This window comes from Canis lupus, chromosome 18 (assembly GCF_048164855.1).
Source record: "Canis lupus baileyi chromosome 18, mCanLup2.hap1, whole genome shotgun sequence".
NCBI lineage: Eukaryota > Metazoa > Chordata > Mammalia > Carnivora > Canidae > Canis > Canis lupus.
This window is the reverse complement of record NC_132855.1, coordinates 5,292,116-5,315,261: the sequence shown is the minus strand read 5'-3', so window position 1 is coordinate 5,315,261 and position 23,146 is coordinate 5,292,116. Positions and strand designations below refer to the sequence as shown.

The following is a 23,146-nucleotide window of genomic DNA, read 5'->3' as shown; positions in this document are numbered from 1 at the left end:
TTTCTTTATTTATCTATTTGAGAGAGAGCGTGTACACACATGCAGGGGGAGGGGAAGGGACGGGGGGAGAGACAGAAGGGAGTGGAGAAGGAGAGAGAGGGGGCAGAGGGGGATCCCTGCTGAGTGGGGAGAACCCACTCGATCCCAGAACCCTGAGATCATGACCTGAGCCAGAACCTGAGATCATGACCTGAGCCAGAACCTGAGATCATGACCTGAGCCAAAGTCAGATGCTTAACTGACTGGGTCACCCAGGCACCCCTTATTTCTCTTTTTATAACGGCACTAACTCCTTCATAAGAACTCCACTCTCATGACCTAATTACCTTCCCAAGGCCCCATCTCCAAATACCATCCTGCTGAGGATTGGGATGACAACATGTGATGTGAGGAGGGGCACAAACATTCAGTCCACAGAATCCCTTTTTTAATGCACCAAAGAATATTACCCTTTTACTCTAATCCTCCAGCAGAATCCTTGTCTTTTTAAGTGGCAGGTACACGTATGTTCTTACATCCCGCTGTAAGAACGCTGTTGCTACTGTTCTTCTCCCTTTGTTAGCATGTTATCAAGTAATGAGAAAGAGCATTAGAAGACTGATGTCCTAGAGTGTATGTTACTTGGTATTTCTCCATCTTCCCTTCTTTTATTTGCAAGGTCAATCAAAATTTAACTGAATACCTCCTCAAAAGTGATTGACCTATTTTATGGTCTAACAATTTATATAGATCACATTAAAATGATAGTTTTAGATTAGGCTTTAGGAATGTTGGCGTTATTTACAAGGATTTCATATTTTTGTTGATGTTTTTCTCTAATATAAAATACTATAATCTAGTTGGACTTGTGTGCACTCAACTAAAAATAAAAGTTGTAAGTGCCCCCTCTCAAGCAAGGTCTTGATTGGACAGGTGATAGATTGAATTACAGCACTTTCTTTTAGATTCTCCATCCAATATTTCTTGAAGACTAAAGCCACAGTGTTCTTTAATTACAAAAACCAATTTGGGGCTAGAAATGTCAAGCCAAATCACCAAACAATAAGGTCATCTCCAATGAGATTTTTCTTGACCTTCTCAATCAGCCACATTGCATCACCTCTAAAGTGTATTATTAGATTTTTATCATATTCCTGAGAGATTGTACTCCTGGGAGTCACCGTATGAAGTAGAGAGCTTTAAAACCAATCCCCACACATGGCCACAAATAAAGTTAGAATACCACTGCTATTAATTTAAAGAACATCACTTCTCTGCAGCCAAACAGAACAATTTTTCGTTAACCAAATAAGAATACCCTTTCTGGTGTTGGCATTTGACACTTTGGAAATCTGAGAAATTATTAGTTTATCTAATTCACACTGAACCTGGGTTATTAAAAAAAAAAATAGCTAAGTTTCCTTCCCCTTCACCAGCATTCTGATGACATGTAGAACATCTTTTGGCTTTATTCATTCATTTGTAATCAAACATTTACTTAAAAACCTCGTAGATGTGAGGCATAAGAGTTCCATAACCCAAGGTAGGTTCAAACAATGATAGAAGATAAAAATCTTATCTCTACATGTCTGGAAATGTAAACTTCTCTTGTTTTAGCCAGAAACGGATTATCACAATAGGAATATACATTAGAATTGGACAAGAAGGGAGAATTATATTTGACTATTATTTGTGAGAACTACCTCATAAAGAAATGTGTGTTCCTTCTACGTTCCTTGGTGCTTATAGAATTTGAAGCTGACCATGATAAATTGAACCCATTTATTATTTAACAAATGAAAATTCTTGGCCAGGCCTGATTTCGATACACTGATCCAGCCACAATAAATTTTATGTCCAGCAAACTCTAATCTTTTAAAATAAAAATACTAAAAATAAAATAAAAAATTACCATCTTAACAAAATTAATTAATACACATTATGCCCCAGAAGCCAGCAATTCATTGTATAGTTTTCAAATTCCTTATTGTTAATAGAGAATTATTGTACTGGCAGTAAAACTGTTCATTTCCATTTTTCAAGATGATGCTTTTGGCATTATAATATGAATTTGGTATAAAACTAATATTTTGTTTCTATTATATCTATGTATCTGTGTTCTTTATCTGCTTATAGCATGCATTTTTAAATGTAGGGTAATTTTTTAAAATTATTTTTAGAAGAAAATATCAAATACCCAATTTTGCTTGTGCTTTTTATGTATATCCTGAGTCCTTTTTCTATTGTGGGCATAAGTAATTGTTTTATCTCCAACTCTACTTGTCAAAGAAAAGGAAATCTAAGGATGTTGTTGCTTGTTTGTCTTTTCCTTGGGGGAAAAAATGCAACCATTTAACCTCAAATGTGCCACTTTGTGTAGCTGGTTTAGTCTAAGCACAATCAAGAGGAAACCACATTTTCCAAACTTCCATAAATCAGAATTCCAAAGGGGAAGATTTGAAATGAGAGATGAAAGCGCATGAAATAATAATAGCAGAGCCTTTGTAAAATAGCTTAGGAAAAGATCTACCGATAGAGAATATAGAGTGAGCAAGAAGCCACAGAGCATGGAAGTGCAGGCAGTGAACTTAAGCCAATGGCCTAGGATTTATGTTCCCTACACTGCCATTCAGAGTTGTGTGACCTGGACTAATGACATTAGCTCAAAAAGCTGAGTTTCTTCATCTATAAAATGTGGGTAATCGTAGCACCTATCTGTTAGGACTGTTGTGAGGATGAAATGAGATCAGCCTATAAAGTATTTTGCACAGAACCTGGCACTCAGAAATTCATAGTTTAAAACACACTAATAAAATGACCTGACTGCGTAGCTAATTATAATGTCATCGGTATGGTGCTCACTTGTTGGCATTAGCACTTACCATGTAGCATCACACACTGTGAATAACATTTTAATCTTAATTCTTATTTGAGGGCACTGAGTCTCCTATTAAGGGCTTTGCCCTGATTCTCACAACTTATTTTAAAAGTAAGATGTGAATCAAGGACTTGTAACACACAAAGTCCAGCTCTCACTCTGACATTGGTGTTTCATAAACAAGGAGGCAGTCCCTCCAGGTGACTGTCCTGTCATCTTAAGGAAAATAAAAGTAACAGAGCGAGAGAGAGCCAGCTTCAACTAGATCAGTATGGTTTATCCCAGACTAATGAAGCTCTGTGTTCCTTTAAAGACTGTGTTGTTTCGAGGATTTTACATCTATCATATTTCCAGAAATGTATCCTTCAACATTAGGAAATTAAATGCAGATTTTTTCAAAAGTTATATATTTTAATTGTCTAAAACAGTGAAACGTAGTAGCTGCTATGGATGTTGTCAAGCTATATTCTGTCTACAGTGAATAATTGTGTCTTACTATAGGCATGTCAACATCGCTCTAATTCAGAGATAATCTGTTGTACGACTCCTTCACTGCAACAGCTGAATCTGCAACTCCCTCTGAAAACCAAAGCCTTTTTCATGTTAGATGGGATCCATTCCAAATACTTTGATCTCATTTATGTACATAATCCTGTGTTTAAGCCTTTTGAAAAGCCAGTGATGATCTCAATAGGCAATGAAAATGTACTGGAAATTAAGGTAAGAAATGCTTAAAAATGCTCTCTTAAATCATCAACTTGAACTTAATTGACTTCATAGCTGTATGAATAGAATTGTTGTACTGGGTCATTATCTTATACTACATCAGCAAGTATCTAAGCTCTGAAAAACAAATCTTTTTGGCAGAAGACTAAAAGTTAAGTATAATCATGGATTGCTTTTTAATGAAGCATTTAAAAATTCCTTCTTGTGTGTGTATTAAAAAGTAGCAAATGTGGGACACAATCTATTAAATAAGCTGCCTGTAATGCATTATCCTGCTGATGTTATACATTTCTCTGGACACCTTAAATGTGCTCACTATAACATGAAAGTAAATGCATCAACTGTAGTTGTGTACTTCCTTGCAATACTTGGAATTTTGTACCTGGGAAAGGTCATCTCTAAGCTGATTTCTAAATGGAGCTGGATTTCCTCTACCGTAGGAATATATTAGCCTCCAAATGTAATTTAATTGGAGAATAACAAATTATCTTTTCTAACCCAGCCTGTTGCAAACAAAGAACACTAAAACCCAGAGAGGCTAAGTGGTTTGACAAGCGGCAAAACAAAGACTAGAGAACAGCTCTCTTATGTCCCTTCAGTCATTTTCACTTCAAGTAGTAATAAAACGGCAAAATGGTCAAGACTTTATTGATAGCCCCAGTCACTAGAAACAGCAAAACACTTCTCTTTCGACATGTTGTTTTAGACATTCAGAATTTTTCTCCTGCAAGATAGCCTGAATGCAAATAGGAACAAACACGAAGTAATAGGATAGTCCTTGTGTAGATATAAGTTTCTGTAGATCGTCTCCATCCAAGTAATAATACATTTCTACTGAAATTTTTCTGCTTTTTCAACAAGATTTTATCTACAGCCAAATTCATGCACACGTTCATACTCATATAAGTTTACTAACCTCGAATTGTGTTTTGTACAATAATTAAGCAAGCCCAGCATGAAATTAAATGGAAGCCTGCTTCAGTGAACAGCATGTTTACCACAGCAAAGTTCTTTCATCTGCTTCTTTAATTAGTTTTAGAAAAGGAGAAAGAGCTTTTATCACTTCTTTTTTTTTTTCAATAAAACTAATCTAGTGTGACCTTTTGCTTTCAACAATTACTGTGTTTGCCATTTGAAAGATTCCATTTGGTTTTCTTGATGAAAACAAAGGTTTATTTGCAAATATTTTTACGCCCAAATAAACTTACTTTTCTGTTCCTCTATCTCTGATGGAAGGATTAGAAATAAGTGGTTCTTTATCTAACCTTCCAAGCACAGTCTTATATGGAAGAGAAAACTTATTTTTCTTTAAATTAAATACCCATTATTCAATGTCCTACAAAATTCAGTGTCCTAGAAAAACACGATTTGACATCATCCTCAGTCTTTCAGTGCTATTCCCACCTTGGTCCAAGGGGTCTCTGGAAATAGACACAGAACACTCTTTTTTTCCTTACATACAGAATGACTCTTTTCTCTAACAAGTATATAACATCTGTCATGTCACAGAGTTGCAGTTTGGTGAGAAAAGGGATGGTTTAGAGGGATTATTTTGGTATCATCATCCCATCTTCTCCCATGGTCCATTTTCCTTTTATATAAGAGGAAATCTAAAGTGTAAGAGAAGATCTGTGACAGCTGTTTAACCCTTTATTAGTGTCTAAAGTTGATCACATTAAAACCTCTGCCTCTCTTGGGACAGAAACAAAGGAGAGCAAAGCATGAGAAAAGAAAAGAAAGAAAAGGCCTCTTCTAGACATGCAGTGAACCGTTTTTATCAAAAGAAAGGATGCCATTTTATTTCATGTTGTGCTTGTCCAATTACCATTCAAAACATGAATGTGAAGTAGGTTTGTATTCCATTGGTGAAAGCTATGGAGAGAGATTTGCTCCTTATTGCCAGGGAGAGTTCATGTTCCTCAAGCAGCCATGCATACAAGAATTCCTTGGCTAAAAAGAGATTGTGATAGTCTCCAGCCCTAGTTGTGAGAATTGCCTCAGTCAGCGGTACACCATGACCAAGAGGGTCAGCCAAGTTTGGATCAGTAGATTGTAAAAGAGACCAAGGATCAATCCCTCCTCAAAATGAACCAGAAATCCCATCAATGCAGGAGGAGTTTATGGCCAAGGCTTCATGTCAGCCAGGACCAGCTGTGGACAATGGTCATCAAAAGTAGACGCCTCCTTTGGAAAACACGCCAAGACCCAATGTTTATGTCAAAAGCACCTCACATTTTTGTGGAAGATTAGTTAAGATAGTACTTTGATGTATATTATTTCATTTCAGACTCAAATGGACCTCTGACTTTTAGAGGTCCAGTAATGATTATCCCCATTTACACATAAGTAAACACAGGTTTTGGAAACTTAGGTGATTTGTCTTGGGCCTCCTAGAGAGCAAATAGCAGAACTGGGACTTACACTCAAGTCTCTTGATTCCAAACTTCATCTTTCCACTAGATTATAATGCTTTTCATATCAACTTTCATTTAATGTATACCAAAATACCTTTCATAATAGAGAAACTTTTCTATCATATGGTACATAGATATCTATACAGTTCTTTAGGTGAGATCGTTTGCAATTCTTTAAACAAAATTAATTTTTAGGTATTTGTAGAGCAATCTATATTTCCCCTAATTATCTTATTATATGACATTTTGTACATGAGCATATTTCATGGAAAGTAGAGAAGAACGGTATGTAATGCTGGAACAAAGACTGCCTGACACTGACCTGGGGATTTACGTTATTTTGGAGCATATTGATGTATACGGTCATAGAGATGCTTCAGAGGTCCAGTCTGGAGAAATCAGCTAAAACCAGGAAAAAGGCAGGAAAAGCAGCAGTTTCACAGTGCCCCAACTAGCCAATGAAGAAACCATTTTAATTTTGGTTCATGTAGCTTTTCCCAAATGACCAGGAAATCTCTGCAAATGTGTATTAACATCCTGTGGAACTCAATTTTGAAGCCTTCTGTGAAGGTTCTTTTGCCTCGTCCCAAACTGAGGGACTCCTATCCTCTGGATGAAGTGTAAACCTCCCCGTCCCTGACCCTGTCACCACCAACTCGATGATTGTCTACTTGCCAGCCTCCCTGGACAGTTGCCTCTCTGGGTCCTGCTACCAATCTGCGCCTCACTGCTTTAGGTGGCTTTCCTAGACTCAATCTTGTGGCCACCTGGATGTATGAAACCTCATAACGATCCCTCCTGCTATAATGCTATTTTTCAAAATCTGCCGGTATACTGCCACTCCCATATACTATGTTCTGTGACCAGTTCAGACATGGGTCCCTAGGCCTGAATCCTGGATAGAAACACAGTGTCCCACCTGGCCAGGGTTGGAGATGAAAGGAATAAGGAACATCCTAATAGAACGCATTAGGAGTAATTAGTTTTCACCTTAGAAACATGTTTATTTTAACATTACAGTGAAAAGAAAAAATTCTTGTTCATCTTCATATTCACAGTAACTAGAATTGTGTCTAACACACAGTAGGTGATAAGTGGATTTTGTATCAAATGGAATTTGATTTGCTTCATGACTTAGTTCCTTTTTGAACCTTAGTTCTCAATGTGTAAAAGCTGGAATGACAATAATACCTACCTCAGGGGGGCTTTCTTTACAAGATAAAATGAGATAATTATAATTCAGAATTGCTGTATGTGTATAGGGGATTAAAGACCGGAAAGTTTTTTCTGTGCTGCTTTATTTAAAAGAGTATATTACCATTTTAATGACTGAAGAACTCAGCCAATTTGTATGTTCTTCTATTTAGTAATAGTTAATATTAAATAATAAAAAGTAAATTTAAAAAGTTCTGGACGTATGCATTTTCCCCCCACAACTCCATAAAAATACGTATCTTTTATTTTATTTTATTTTTTGATACGTGTCTTTTAAATGACAAAAAGTACCCTATACCAAAAAAATTTAAAAAGTACCCTATACCTATTTTTATTTTTTTCTGACCCAGGCCCCCTGCGTATAGTAGTGGACAGCCAGTATCACTCTTGTGACATCTTGGATTTCAGACAGTTACACATACAATTGCACATATAAAGCTGATAGTACTTTCTTGTATGTCACAATTTATTGTACGTTCCTTACTAGGCACAAATGAAAAGGGGTTCAATATTAGCTGAGTGCTCTGTTTTTGTTTTAAAGAAGCCTTTATGCAACATCCAAGGAGACCTGTGTCTAAAAGGAGTAGTGGAAGTGCAAACGCGGTATGCTCCTCCCTTCCCCCAGCCTTCGTTATCATCTAAGCCAGCGAGACACATTTTAGTCAATCCCTCATAAATCAAGCCCTGCAGCTCTTTAATCTCTTTTCTTTGTCATTCCCTGAATTCCCTCCAATATGTGAGTGAGTGCCTTACCCCTCCTCAGACCTAACCAACAAGTTGTCATTTGAAGCCCCAAAGTGACCTGTTAGATTTATGTGCTTTTATGTTGAGTTGCCCTGTGTGGCTGACCTGGTTCAACAGCATACACATACTGCCTCTAGAAGTATCTAGAAAATGGAAAGATAGGGTTTGTCTCTATCCATTTTTTCTTTGACTCCAGATTCATGTTAGAAGTATTTTCTTCTAACTTCTCCCAGAATGATTTCCAACCTACCGATCTATTGAAACCCACATGAGACAATGTATATAAAAGCAGTTTACCAAGTACTTAAAGATCACATAAAACAAAGGAGCAGTATGTAGTTATTACTGGCTGCTCTTTGTCCCTAAGAGAAATAAGAGAAATAAGAAATAAGAGAAATGTTTGGTATATTCTCCTTTTAACTTTTAATGAAAAACTGTACTCATTAAGTCTTGATATGAGACGTTGTACCTAATGTTTTCACTTCTTTCCCAAAGCTAATTATTGCTTTCTTCAACAAAATTTTGATATTTTTTAAATGCCTAATAATTACTTCAGTTAACTAAATATGTCAAGTTGCATAATTTTTTTTAAAGTCCTCATGTAACTTAGTGTTCAGAATAATGTAATCATACTCCCAAATCACAATGAGGGTCATAGGGCATCCACAGGAATCTCTGTAAAAATGAATTTATATAGAGGATTCAGCTGTACAGGAATGATGAAAAGAAACTACCCAACTCAAACACAAAGGGAATATATTAACATAGATCAATTATTTCAGAATCTCTGGAGATGGGACCCAGGCTTTTGTAAAGCTCTCAATGTGATTCTAAAAGTAAAGCCAAGGTTCTCACTGCATGAGACAGTGTTAGTCCAACAACTCAATCTCTAAGTTTTTGCCAACCATTAATACTCCCTAAAGACATTAATAAGATGATTATGGGTAAGAGGTCATTGGACAGAAGGGTGTGAAACAAAACAAAAATCTCTCCTTTGCTCTAGAATCCAATTTGATGTAAAAGCTTTAGGGGCACCTGGCCAGCTCAGTCAGTAGAATGTACAACTCTTGATCTTAGAGTTGTAAGGCTGAGCCCCACATTGGGCGTAGAGCTTACTTATAAATAAAATCTTTTAAAAAAAATTAAGAGCTATATGTTGTGAATCCTAATCAGTACCCCCAAAATGGCCATGCTTTCTTGGAACTATCCAAATTCCCATAAAAGTGAGTATCATAAGATCTTATGCCTTGGCAAACAACATGGCCTATGTTTGCAGTATATTTATGTTCTTTCACAATTGTTGGCATTCCTGCAAAACTGTGAAGTGTTAACAACCTCTTTTTTTCTTTCAGGGAAATGATATTGACCCTGAAGCAGTTAAAGGCGAAGTGTTAAAAGTTGGAAATAAGAGCTGTGAGACTATCTACTCAGATTCTAAAGCCGTTTTATGCAAGGTCCCCAATGACCTGCTGAAATTGAACAACGAGCTAAATATAGAGGTGGGATTCCTGCATTTCTCTCATGATGTAAATAAATGCCAGTGTAATTATGTCACTTTGCAGGCTTAAAATAAATCATTAAAGCTCATTTGTGTGTTGGCTTTGGCTCATCAGCTCAGCCCTGATTCTTAGTTGTTATTTTAGAATGAGTGAGTTTTTATGGCACTGTCTCCTTCCCAACCCTCACAGGGTGGACCTCAAAAGTCCTTTGTACCCACACTCCCTCTCCATCATGCCCCACTTTGGCCAAAATTTATTATAACTCTAAGGAGGGATAAGGGCACATCCCAGAGGGGCCCTCCCCCTACCTCTTAGCACTAGGAGGCCAAAGCCAACATACTGTTCCTCTCCACAGTAATCTCAAATGCATGGACAAAGTAAAATAGGAATTAAACTATTGTATAGTAACTTCTTTCATGTTGCGCCATACAACTCACACATTTAAAGTATACATACAGTTCAGTGGTTTGGGGTATTTTTCTATTAATTTTTAAAGTGGCAAAATACACGTATCATAAAATTTGCCATTTTAACCATTTTTCAGTATACAACTCAGTGGCATTAATTACATTCACAATATTGTGCAACCATCACCACTATCTAATTCCAAAACTTTTTCATCACCCCAAACAGAAACCCTAGAACCATTAAGCCATACCGTCATACTCTCTCTTCTTCTTACCCAGCCCTGGGTAACCTCTAATCTATTTTCTGTCTTTATGAACTTGGTTATTCTAAATATTTCATATAAGTGGAATCATACAATATTTATCCTTGTGAGTCTGTGGCTTATTTTACTTACTGTGTTTACATGGTTCACCCATGTTCTAGTATGTGTCCGAACTTCATTACTTTTTTAAGGCTGAATCATATTCCATCGTACAGATATGCCACATTTTGTTTAAGAATGAGTAAATTTTAAAGGGTTCCTGAAGTCTTCTAAAAAGTTATAAAATGGGAGGGGGGGGAGAGTTATAAAATGGGAAAGGACAAAAAAAAATTAGAAAGTTTAAGGCTGAATCATGATAACAGAGTTTGAAATTCAAAGGGACCATGAATCCTAAAAAATCATAGCATGTTATGATCCAGAAGGATCCTCAAAGATTTCTTTGACATCTCAAAACTTAAACAAAAATATTTTGCAACTTTATTATTCCACCTGATTATTTACCTCTTAGGGGAAATCCTCTCTGCCCCCTACCTGACCCTTTAAGGCAGAGTGAATGTCTTGTGGTGTCTGTTTCTTATCGATCCTTCATAGTTCTAAGGTACATTTCCTATTGTGTTATCACTTACTTATGTGTTTGTCTCTCTTTCTGCAGTTAAGTTCCTCAAGATGAGAAACTGTTTTTTGTTTTGTTTTGTTTTGTTTTAAGAAAAAGAAAAACTGGTTTTTATCTTTTTATCTGGTTACAAGTACAGTCAAGTATCACATCAGTACTTTAGGGATCGGTAGCCCCTAGTTATTTGAACACTGAAGCAGAATTGTGGAATATTTTACCAACTGAAGGCATTTATGGCCCCTTCTTGGACACTAGTAATCAGCTAGCGCTTTGGGTGACTCAGCCTGGGTAGTATATTTTGTATTTATCATGGCTAAATTCTGACTTCTCTGTATTTGTCATTTTTAGTGGAAGCAAGCAGTTTCTTCAACCGTCCTTGGAAAAGTAATAGTTCAACCAGATCAGAATTTCACAGGATTGATTGCTGGTGTTATCTCAATATCAACAATAGTCTTATTATTACTCGGACTTTTCCTGTGGCTGAAAAGGAAAAAGCAAATTAAAGGTGCATTTTTTTGCTGTTGTTACTATTTGCTTTAAGAAGCTGCCTCAAATATACAGTCATTACAGTTTAAAATTGCCGTAGATTCGTGTGTGTTGTCTTATGTGCAATCCACGAGCCCATGAGTTCTGGTCACTGGGTCAAGGTCTACGAGGACCCATGATAGCCAAGTCTTTAACGAGCTCTTTCTCTCTCTCTGTTTTAAGATCTGGGCAGTGAATTAGTTCGCTATGATGCAAGAGTACACACTCCTCATTTGGATAGGCTTGTAAGTGCCCGAAGTGTAAGCCCAACTACAGAAATGGTTTCAAATGAATCTGTAGACTACCGAGCTACTTTTCCAGAAGGTATATTTCAGTTTATCATTCTAAGAAATACCTATACATATACCTCAGTGGGTTGTGGCATTGTTGTTTATTTTTGGTTTCACCTTCATATTTATATAAAAATAAAAAAAAAGAAGTATTTTTATCTTCTTTGGCCAAAGAAGTAATTTAACTTGACGCAGAATTATATGGCTCTTATTTTTAAATGGACTCATGTGTATATTACATTAGATCTTTAAAGTCTTTCAGTTTTCTTCTCACAAAAAAAAGGTTAATTTTAAAATCATTTGAAAAAAAATAAAATAAATAAAATAAAATCATTTGAGCAAAGGTAAGGTCTTTATCATCTGAGTTCAATGCTAAGAAATTGTGAAGCTCTCTTTAACAACCCAGGAAGAGTTAAGATACAAAATTTATATCTATTTAAATATAAGTGGGCACTGATACATTTTTTTTAACTGTTAATCCTCAAGCATTTAAATTATACCTTTTAGTATTCTTTTAAAGGATTCTCAGTGAGCTGTAGCTACACAGCCTTTTACCCACCAACATTCCAGGACTTGAATATATTCTGAGTCTTCTCCAATAAAAACCTTCAATTATGCCATTTAAAAAGGAGTGGTTAGCACCATCTGCTTTGCAAAACAGTAGGCCTAATAATGGTCGGGTTAACCAGAGAATTTCACATTGTTTTATTTGAAATCTCCTGGTAAAAGCAAAATGTCTGTATTGTATCTGCTTCATTATCTTTAGAAGTTCCAGGACGTGAGTCAAGTACAAGCACTTCCCTGGTTGAATATTTACCATTGGACAAATAAAATGAGTCACAGATAGTTGAGGGTACTGGAAAACTAGAAATTGCTCATCAAAACAAGTACAAGAGCAATGAGGCACTTAACATTTTAACTTTTTCAACCCTCACTGCCTCATATTTTTGGAAGGTTATATTAGTCTGCAGAGATACATATAAATATTGTCTTGGCCCACATGATTCCATTTGCCCTTGAAGATCCATGCCCTTAACAACATGAATAAATCAAACTCAGTTTATAGCTTTGGAATTTACATCTATTAGTATTTTATATTCACACTTAATAGCTCTAATCTGAGATCATTCTAATTCACAAGTAATTTTTTTTAAAGTTTATTTAATCTTCCTTCAACCTTGTTACTGAACAAACCTCTTTCATCATTGCTAAGAAGCTTGAGTTTCTTTTTTATATATATATTTTAGTTAAATTCAATTTGCCAACATAGAATATAACACCCGGTGCTCATCCCATCAAGTGCCCTCCTTGGTGCCCATTACACAATGAAGGCTTGAGTTTCATTGCCTTTCCTTCATTGAAACTGAACCTTCAAGACATGGAAAACTAAAATAGACAAAAGAAGGTCATTGGGAGAGGAGAATGAGGGAATGTGCAGCCAGCATCTAATGAAGAGACAACTACACAGTTTTTCTCTCTACGTCTGGTGGAGACGGCCTCCCCATCGGTCTCTCTTGCAGAATTCTGTGTGGTGTTACAACAGAATCACACATTGGTGGTTTAAATGGGGTTTGGCACGTGTTTGAACTTAGCCTCAAGGCCAGTAGAATTTCTATGCCAGAGGACTTTTCTCCTGTGTCTTAGCAAGGATTTCTCTCAGTCTCTGCGCCCCTGAGAATTTAGAACTCTGATCTCCAGGTGCAAAGATTTGGGAAGTGGAGGTGCAGGAACTGAGCTCAGAGAGGCTTATTTGCATTTCTTCCACTGGGGAAGTTTTGGAGAACCTGACTCTAGGATTAAAGTACCCAGGCACCCAGCTAGGCTTCTTTCTTCCCTGGCCTATCCAACATTCCAGGTACTCTCACTCGAGGTTCTGCATTCTTCCTCTAATGATGCCACTGTCTTATTTCCAGCTAGTTATTGTAACCAGAGGTGGCCCCCAAAGCTTTTATGGAACCACCGTTAGATTGACTGCTTTAGCCAAATTGATAATAACCTAACTGTCCACTATGGAAAATACTCAAAATGCTTAAATGGGGTCAGGAATAGTCAGAGTACCATCAGCTTTTTTATGCCCCTCTCTCAGTTCTAATTTTCCTAGTCATTTGCACACAAGCTATGGTGATCTTTTGGTGTCAACAGGGACCTTCCCAAACCCTCTCCACTCTTCACAAATTATATACTAATATATTCAACACCCTGCCTAGTTTATCTTCACATCAGTTGCAAATATGATGCCCTCTCCTTCACATGTTTGGATTCCCAGTGGAAAGGGCAAAGCAGCTGATGGCTTCTCTGCCCTGTTTCTCGCTAAGAAATTTATCCTCAGCCCCACAGTTTCTTATGAAAAAGCTTCACCTTGCAGTAGAGAACTTTGCCTGAGGCTCTTATACAGCTTTGGTTGTAAAGATCAACTTAGAAGGAATGCTGATCCCTTTCCAAATGCCCTCAACTAAGCAGTGGGAATGATACACTACCCCAATTCTCACCTTCTCTGAACAGCGATCCCATTAAATCTGCCATCATCACACAGGGAAGAATTTACCACTAATGTGAGAAGCCTTCAATTCTGAAAATTTAACCATTATATATTTCTAATTATATATATAGATATCATAGTTCACTATACTATATTTTTCCTTGGCCAGGAATCTGTTGAGCAATACTAATTAATTCCATTAATAAGCACCAGTCTCTCAAAAGCGAACTACTTTTGCTGCTTCCCAGCCTTAAGAATATAGAGTATATTAAAAAATAAACCTCAAGCATGGATTTTTGCTATATATGAAAAGAGAAATGTCTAAGGAAATGAGAGTAAACAATGTTTCAAAGTTAATGCTTATTTAAAAGAAAATTTATGAACATTTTGTTGTAACTCTTGTCTACGTAAGCCAATATCTTTTCCCAACTTATCATTATTAAACCAATTCCTCTGTAAAACAGGCTCTGTCTGACTTTAATGACAAAACTACCATTCCTCAAATTATAAAATCCAGACTTCTTTATTAATTTAATGTGCTACGTGTTGTAGTCTCCACTAAGTGAGATTTCACTGTTGTTTTCTAATAATGTCGCTTTATCTTACAGACCAGTTTCCTAATTCATCTCAGAATGGATCATGCAGACAAGTACAATATCCTCTGACGGACCTGTCCCCCATGCTTACTAGTGGGGACTCTGATATATCCAGTCCATTATTGCAAAATACTGTCCACATTGACCTCAGTGCTCTAAATCCAGAGCTGGTGCAGGCAGTCCAGCATGTAGTGATTGGGCCCAGTAGCCTGATTGTGCATTTCAATGAAGTCATAGGAAGAGGTAAGTATTTCCACTCAGCTTTTTGTTAAATACAATTTTCCAGTAAGCATTTTATCTTCTGCCTTTGCAGATTAGAAGCTTAGACAATGGTGAACGCAACTGACAGAGCAGTGATAACAAGTGAACTTGATTTCTGTTCTGCAGAAATACAGCCCTACAAATCATATCTCTGGGGTTTGTCCCTGTGCAGGGAGGCAATTTGATAATCTCCCAAATATGAAAAATATATCACATTCTTTCCCCATCTTTTTCATAATGGCAACTCTAGTTTCTTAAAGGTGCCGTTTACTTCTTTATGAAATCAGTAAGTTCCAATATTTTTACTCATATCTTCTAATCTTTCTTCACCCTGAGAACACTGACTAACTCTATGAAGTCCTGGTTTATAGCAGTTTGTACCCTGCTGGACAGCCTCAAAAGATGGAATTTACTGCATTCCCCTGATCTGAAGCAACATATATCATCTCTACAATGCACTCCAATTTCTTTATACAAAGAGGATGAATATTTGTAATAAGCCAGCCAGAGCAGCAATAACAGCTTGCATACACAGTGTTTGAGGAAATATTTAGCAAGAAAAGAAAGCAACCAGAAGCCAGGAAATGAACTGTGCTCCTCTCTTTTTTTCTAAAAAGCTTTTGCCATTGATACTGGCTGAATGGCCTCTGATCCCTTTTATTCTATATGTGCTGCAAGAGGTAGCAGGCCCCTGCCAGCATGATGCAGAAGAAGCTGATGGGACAATTTGCCTTATATGAAGGCAAAAGCTTTCCCATTTTCCTGTGATAGCATCCACACATTCCTCTATAACAGATTCCAGATTTTAATCTTTAGCATGTTCCCTTCCCTAATAGTAGCTTCACTATTAACAAACCTGTTTTACATCAGAGTAATATATAGTTCTATGACTTGCCTATAAATCCCAGAAATTGTGCCAGTTTTACAGTATGTGGCCTCATCAAGTATGTCCTAATTCTATACATTGTAAAATTAGAATTCTTAATTTTCATCAGTAAATGGCAATTATTTCTCTTTGGAAGTTGTAACCATGAATGGTTCTGTATATATTAAGTATTATTTATTTATATGTTTTTCCCAGTAGAATATGAGCCCTCAAGAGCATAGATTCTATTTTATTCATCTTTACATTACAAGAGGGTACGCTAATGCCTGACACTCACATACTAGGAACTCAGGGAATCTTGGCTGCATGGATGAATTAATTAATGAGTGACTTACACAGCTATCAGACATTTGGCACCTCTGGGGAAAATTACTGCCACTGGATGAAAGGCTACCATTGGAAGTGATGTGACTAAAGCCAGAGAGAACTAGATAAAATGACTCAGAGTGAATTTGCTTCATTTGGGCAGTTGCCTTTCAGTTTCTGCCAACCTGGATTACCAATTAACCAGTGACTAATAGGGGAAATCCTTATTCTATAATGGTAATATTATTTCTAATGGTAACATTTTTATTTCAGTTTAGTTTACTGGAATATAGGGAGCTTATTTTATTGCATTTCTTCATGTGGCAAAACTTTATTTTCATATATAAAAGATTATTTGATCCTTAAAAATAATAAATTCTTTTTTAAAAAATATTGTATTTATTTATTCGTGAGAGGCAGAGACACAGGCAGAGGGAGAAGCAGGCTCACTGCAGAGGGTGCCCGATGTGGGACTCGATCCCTGGATCCTGGCATCATGACCTGAGCCAAAGGCAGATGTTCAACCCATGCACCCCTATAAATTTCTTTTTTAAAGGACTTATTTATTTTAGAGAGGGCATACCCACATGCACAGTGGGAAGGGTTAGAGGGAGAGAGAGAATCTTAAACAGATTCTGTAGTCAGCATAGAGCCCAATGCAAGGCTTAATCCCATGACCTCAAGGTCAGGACCTGAGCCGAAACCAAGAGTTGGATGCTTAACCAACTGAGCCATCCAGGCACCTCAAAAATGATAAATTTATTTTATGAGGCCAGTGTTACTCTTGTGTTCAGTAGTTCCACTGTGGTTGAATATTTTGCTGTATTAGGCTTTAATAACAGTATTATCACCTAATTTTTTTTACCATGTATTAAATAATCATATTGCTTATATCTTAGGGTGAAATATATTACATCTACATATTTTACAGACACATGGTGGTACTATTAACAACCGAAAGTATAAGAAACAATGCACCTTTTTGCCATGCAGGAAAAAGGAGAAAATGAAGGCCTTTGCAAGTGGTATTGCCTAATTAAAAGTAATACAGCACTAACCAAATTCCCTTTCACGTAGGACATTTTGGGTGTGTATACCATGGGACTTTGTTGGACAATGACGACAAAAAAATTCACTGTGCTGTGAAATCCCTGAATAGTAAGTGATATTTTATTTAACAGTGGAGTACGCATTCGTGGTTTGCTAACTAATAAATAGTTCGTAATAAAATGCTGATTTATACTTTCCTTTGTGGAAAAAAAATGACTGTTGCTGGAATTAGGGATCTAATCCTGAAAATTTGTTTGGTCTAAATTCTGATTGAAATATTTCATCAGAAATTATTTCTCAGAGCCCTCATAAATAAGAATTTGGAGAAATGAGGTTCTTGGATGAACTGAATGTCACTTAACTATGTTTGGCTTATAATACTTGTTTTGCAAGTGACATTTGTGGAAACTATTGGAAACATGTTGGCACATATAGTAGTAATGACTCATTTTACCCAAAGGAATTACTATAATTATTATTTTTACCACAACTTTCATTAAAAAGACTTAAAAATGAAATAAGACAAACAGGAGAAAAATATGCCAGCAGAAATTGAAAAATCGAAGCGTGGCAGTGTCTCTTTTATCATTTTGGGGGGGAATGAGGTACTCTACATAAATGAATGTCCTAAAAAAAAAAAAAAAAAAAAAAAAAATAAATGAATGTCCTAAACAAGGGATACCTACCCCCTTTTAATGCTAGAATTTTTTTTAATTTTAGATGTTATTGAGAAAATACCTGTTAAATGGAATGTATTCTCTGTTTAAGAAACAGGGAATGCTTCCAGATATTAATTAAGATTATTGATGACCAGGAGCCATAATTAAGTTATAAATCTTGTACAACCCAATGTAATCCTCATACTAGAGTTTTCCGGGCTCTACCTTTGCTGACAGTGTCACGTCAAGTCAGTATGCTTGCCTTGTCGACACATATTGCTAAATTTCTGCATATAATTTACAGCAGCCTGAAGTGTTGACCAACTATATTACAAATTTATATTAGAGTTTATAAGCTGTTAGTGCACAAGTGAAAGGTTTTCTTCCAAGATACGTTATTGTCAGAACTCTTTCAACCTATTTTACATAAGTCTCCATGCTGAACAGTGTTCTATATGGTTGATTTTTGTTGGAAGTCTGACCACGATGTAATTAAAGGGACAGTTTATGTGAAACCTAACTACACGGTAGAGGACTAAGTATGATTGTCAATAAATCTGCCTTACAAGATAGCACCGCTGCCCATTGTACTCAGAACTATCTTAACAGCAAGAAATCCTTCTCTTTCCCTGGTGACCATTAATCTCTGTTCCATCCACATGGACTTCCAGGTCTCAGAATTCATTGCACTGTAAAAGAATATCATCACTGACACTGGGACTAGTAGTCAGGTTAATAAGTTAAAGGTCATTACCCTTTCATCAATGCTGGCTAGTGTCTCTCAGAATCTCTATCTGGAAATAATTAGAAGCTGTCATACCAGAAAAATCTATTTAGATATCATATGACTATTGGTCTTCAAACCCTTCTAGTCTAGGGATCAGAAAACTATGGCCCAGTGATTGTTTTCATAGATAATTGTGGCTGCTTTTGCACTACATTGGCAGAGTTCAGTATTTGCAACAGAGACCACGTGGCCCACAAAGCCAAAAAATATTTACTATCTGGCCCTTTATAGAAATTTGCCAACCGCTGCCCTAGGCGGTCGCTAAAGAGGTGGACTGGCCTGCTTCCCTCTGCTTTTTCTATGAGACAAACTAATTGCTAGAGTTTGGGGGTGACTTGAAGTCACATTACAGGGTGACATCATTTACTCAAATGTATTATAAAAAACACTCTGAGAATGGGTTGTCAGGACAAGATTCAGCCTGTGGTTTTACTCCGTAACTCTCCCTATCTGAACTTGACAAAATATTTATTAGTCCATAATGAAGTTAATGTCTCTCCTGCTGGATTTCTCAGGAATCACTGACATAGGAGAAGTTTCCCAGTTTCTGACCGAGGGAATCATCATGAAAGATTTTAGTCATCCAAACGTACTCTCACTCTTGGGAATCTGCCTTCGAAGTGAGGGGTCTCCACTGGTGGTCCTACCATACATGAAACATGGAGATCTTCGAAATTTCATTAGAAATGAGACTCATGTAAGTATATTACCAAGCTTACTAATCAATAAACTAGCTGTCAACCAGCAAGTCTTCCAAAATGTTCCTATTTAAAAGCATTTAAAGAAGCACGTGTAAAATGTTTGCATTATTCGAATAGATTATAGAGCCTGATTCAATTCACTTATACCTCAAAATCCCTTATCCTGGTGAGAACATAGTGGTACCTAGAAGGGTTTTTCAAGGGCAATGATTCTTACCTGTCCTGCAAGTCGCCTTGATCTCCCATCCTTCTGATAGGTACATTTAATTATCTTTGAGTGCCTCCTGTGCCAGAAACAGCAAAGCACAGGGGCAGGAGGAGCTGGAGCCCACATGGAGTTTTAACTCTAGAAGGCAAACACTGAAGAATTCATTAAAACTGAGGCCCTTAGTATTCTTCAAACTCTCCTAACTTCAAACTCTCCTAGCTCAGGACCTGTGCATTTGCTGTTCCGTCTGCCTGGAACACTTTCCCCAGCGTTGCCACATATGTCACTTCACATCAGCCTCAGCTTTTGCCCTAATGTCATCTTCAAAATGAGGCTTCCCTGACCTGTCTGAAATTGCAGCTGACCCATCCCACCCTCATGCTTCTCTGTCTCCTCTCCCCCGCTTTATTTTTCTCCATCACTCTTATCATCATCTGATACCCTGGGCCTAAGCAGTATGATACTGTAGTCGTCAGCCACATGTAAAATGTGGCTAGCCTGAATTGAGATGTGCTATAAGTGTGCTCTAAGCCCCCAGTTTTGAATATTTAGTATAAAAGCAGAAAGGTAAAATATCTCCTAATTGTTTATATTGATGACATGTTGAAATGATAATATTTGGGATATGTTGGGTTGATAAATGTATTATGAAAGTTAATTTCACCTCTTTCTACTTTTTTAATGTGACTATTGGAACATAGATTATATATGTGGTTTGCATATTGAACAGTGCAATAGTAGGCAATAAGCGAATAGATAATAGCTATATAATGTGTTATATATGGATGTGCGTGCACACACACACACACACACCGTTAGAACGTAAGCTCATGACAGTAAGGATTTCTGTGTATTTTGTTCATTTCTTTAGCTTTAACACCTACAATGTGTTCAGCACACAGGCCCTCAGTAATATTTGTTGAATGAATGAGCTAGGATTACAAAGAGGCACTCAGGCTCTTGCAGGTGAGAGTTTTCTTAGTGACATTTATGCCTAAAGAGTGAACAAGTGATGGTCAGGCCAGGGCCAGGGAGGGAAGAGGAAGGAGTCCCCAGAACTGACGTCACAGATGATCTCAGGCTTCTTGGCTCTAGTGTCCAGGCCTCTATGGGAGTGAATGGAGTAGATTTACTCTTGATCAAAAACGTCATATACATGGGGTCAGATTCACAAAAGAAATAACTTCTGGAAGGGTAAAGAAATATTTTGTGTTTACCCAAAGAATGAAATACCCCCTCGCAGTGAATTTTTGCGCAGAAGGTGAATTTACCTTCCAAAGAGCTGCCCCGACAGATTGCACGTTTCTAATTTAAGTCTTGTCATTATCCTGATGATGAGTTCATCTGATTGGATATGCTACCTTCTTGAGAGTAGTATTCCCCCAGCATCAAACCATGATAGAGATTTCCTTTTACACAGTACCATGGCCTATATTTATAGTCCAGGGAGGCTATACTATAACCACTACCAGTTACATCCAAAAAATAAGCCGGCCTCTCCACATGCTGTGTGCAGTAAGGGGGCTGCAGCCCCTCCTCGTAGGGCTACCTCTGGAGCTCACAGACTGCCACAGTGGCTGCCCAAGAAGAGATACCCTCTTCCTAAAGGCCAGGCGCCAGCAGAGCTACCAGCCAGTGACATCTGTGTGATTTCAGATCTAGTTTTTATAGTTAGTTGCTAAAGGCATTCCTCTGTCCATCCAATTTTGTGGATGGAATTTCTGGAGAATGAGATTTCCTGTGTTCTGTGAGGATCCAAGCCACTGGAGTTGCAGGCGGTTGCTTTAGTAGCAGCAGGAGGGCTTCTAATGTGATTGATATCACTACAGTGGGGGCTTTAAACCCAACAGATTTAGGTTCCACCACTTAATATCTGAATGGTTTTGAGTTATTTAATTCTCTCTGAACTTCCTATATTAACCTTGTATTTCTTTCCTTTTTTGTTGTTTCAAGTTTTTATTTAAATTCCAGTTACGGGCAGGCCCGGTGGCTCAGTGGTTTAGCACCGCCTTCACCCCAGGGCATGATCCTGGAGACCCAGGATCCAGTCCCATGTTGGGCTCCCTGCGTGGAGCCCTCTTCTCCCTCTGCCTATGTCTCTCTCTCTCTCTCTCTCTCTCATTAATAAATAAATAAATAAATAAATAAATAAATAAATAAATAAATAAATAAATTCCAGTTAGTTACCATATAGTGTAATATTAGTTTCAAGTGTAGAACTTACTGATTCATCACTTACATACAACACCTGTGCTCATCACAAGTGCCCTGCTTATTAATACCATCACCCATTTAGCCCATCCCTACCTGCCTACATCCAGGAACCTTCGGTTTTTTCTCTATAGCTAAAAATTGCTTTTATGGTTTGCCTTTCTCCCTTTTTTTGGGGTTTTTTTTTTTTTTTTTTTTTTTTTTTTTTTGCTTTTCCCTATGTTCATCTGTTTGTTGTTTTTTTTTTTGAAGATTTTATTTATTTATTCATGAAAGACACAGAGAGGGAGAGAGGCTATATATATATATATATATATAAAACGACTTCTTTATCCATTCATCAGTCAACGGGTGTTTGGGCTCTTTTCATAATTTGGCTATTGTTGATAATGCTGTTATAAGCAGGTGCATGTGCCCCTTCAAATCGGTATTTTTGTATCTTTTGGATAAATACCTATTAGTGCAATTGTTGAGTCACAGAATAGTTCTAGTTTTAGCTTTTTGAGGAACTTCCACACGGTTTTCCAGGGTGGCTGCCCCAGTTTGCGTTCCCACCACAGTGTAAGAGGGTTTCCCTTTCTCTGCATCCTCACCAACACCTGTTGTTTCCAGTGTTGTTAATTCTAGCCATTCCAACAAGTGTGAGATGGGATCCCATTGTCGTTTTGATCTCTATTTCCCTGATGATCAGTGATGTTGAGCATCTTTTCATGTGTCTGTTAGCCATCTGGATCTCTCCTTCAGGAAAATATCTGTTCATGTCTTTTGCCTATTTCTTAACTGGATTATTTTTGGGGTGAGTTTGGTATGTTCTTTACTGACTTTGAATACTAGGCCTTTATCAGATACGTCATTTGCAAATATCTTCTCCCATTCCTTTGGTTGCCTTTTAGTTTTGTTGTTTCCTTTGCTGTGCAGAAGCTTTTTATCTTGATGAAGTCCCAGGAGTTCATGTTTTCTTTTGTTTCCCTTGCCTCCGGAGACATGTCTAGTAAGAAGTTGCTACAGCCAAAGTCAAAAAGGTTGCAGCCTGTGTTCTCTAGGATTTTGGTGGTTTGCTGTCTCCCATTTAGGTCTTTCATCCATTTTGAATGTATTTTTGTGTCTGATTTAAGAAAGTGCTCTGGTTTCATTCTTCTGCATGTGGCTGTCCAATTCTCCCAACACCATTTGTTGAAGAGATTATTTTCCATGGGATATCCTTTCCTGCTTTGTCGAAGGTTAGTTGACCATACAGCCGAGGGTCCATTTCTGAGTTTTCTGTTCTATTCTATCCATCTGTGTGTCTGTTTTTGTGCCAGTACCATACTCTCTTGATGACTACAGCTTCGTTATAGAGCTTGAGGTCCGGAATTGTGATGCCACCAGCTTTGCTTTACTTTCCAAAATTGCTTTGGCTGTTTGGAGTCTTTTGTGGTTCCATAGGAATTTTAGGTTAAACATGTATTT

General features: G+C 37.3%; 1 protein-coding gene and 1 long non-coding RNA gene across 5 annotated transcripts in view; one reads left to right on the top strand and one right to left on the bottom strand.

The window, feature by feature from the left end:
- Nucleotides 1-23,146, top strand: part of MET (MET proto-oncogene, receptor tyrosine kinase) — a 124,153-nt gene that overhangs the window by 75,021 nt on the left and 25,986 nt on the right. For 3 of the 4 annotated variants that reach the window (XM_072783342.1, XM_072783341.1, XM_072783339.1), the window contains 7 exons: nucleotides 3,359-3,577; nucleotides 9,309-9,455; nucleotides 11,087-11,243; nucleotides 11,447-11,587; nucleotides 14,641-14,871; nucleotides 17,159-17,239; nucleotides 19,093-19,274. In XM_072783342.1, the coding sequence (XP_072639443.1) occupies nucleotides 3,359-3,577; nucleotides 9,309-9,455; nucleotides 11,087-11,243; nucleotides 11,447-11,587; nucleotides 14,641-14,871; nucleotides 17,159-17,239; nucleotides 19,093-19,274 (1,158 nt within the window). The remainder of the gene's footprint in view (nucleotides 1-3,358; nucleotides 3,578-9,308; nucleotides 9,456-11,086; nucleotides 11,244-11,446; nucleotides 11,588-14,640; nucleotides 14,872-17,158; nucleotides 17,240-19,092; nucleotides 19,275-23,146) is intronic. The other variant, XM_072783340.1, reaches the window with a different exon arrangement.
- Nucleotides 1-23,146, bottom strand: part of LOC140608600 (uncharacterized) — a 54,293-nt gene that overhangs the window by 12,718 nt on the left and 18,429 nt on the right. The gene's annotated exons all lie outside the window — the stretch shown is intronic.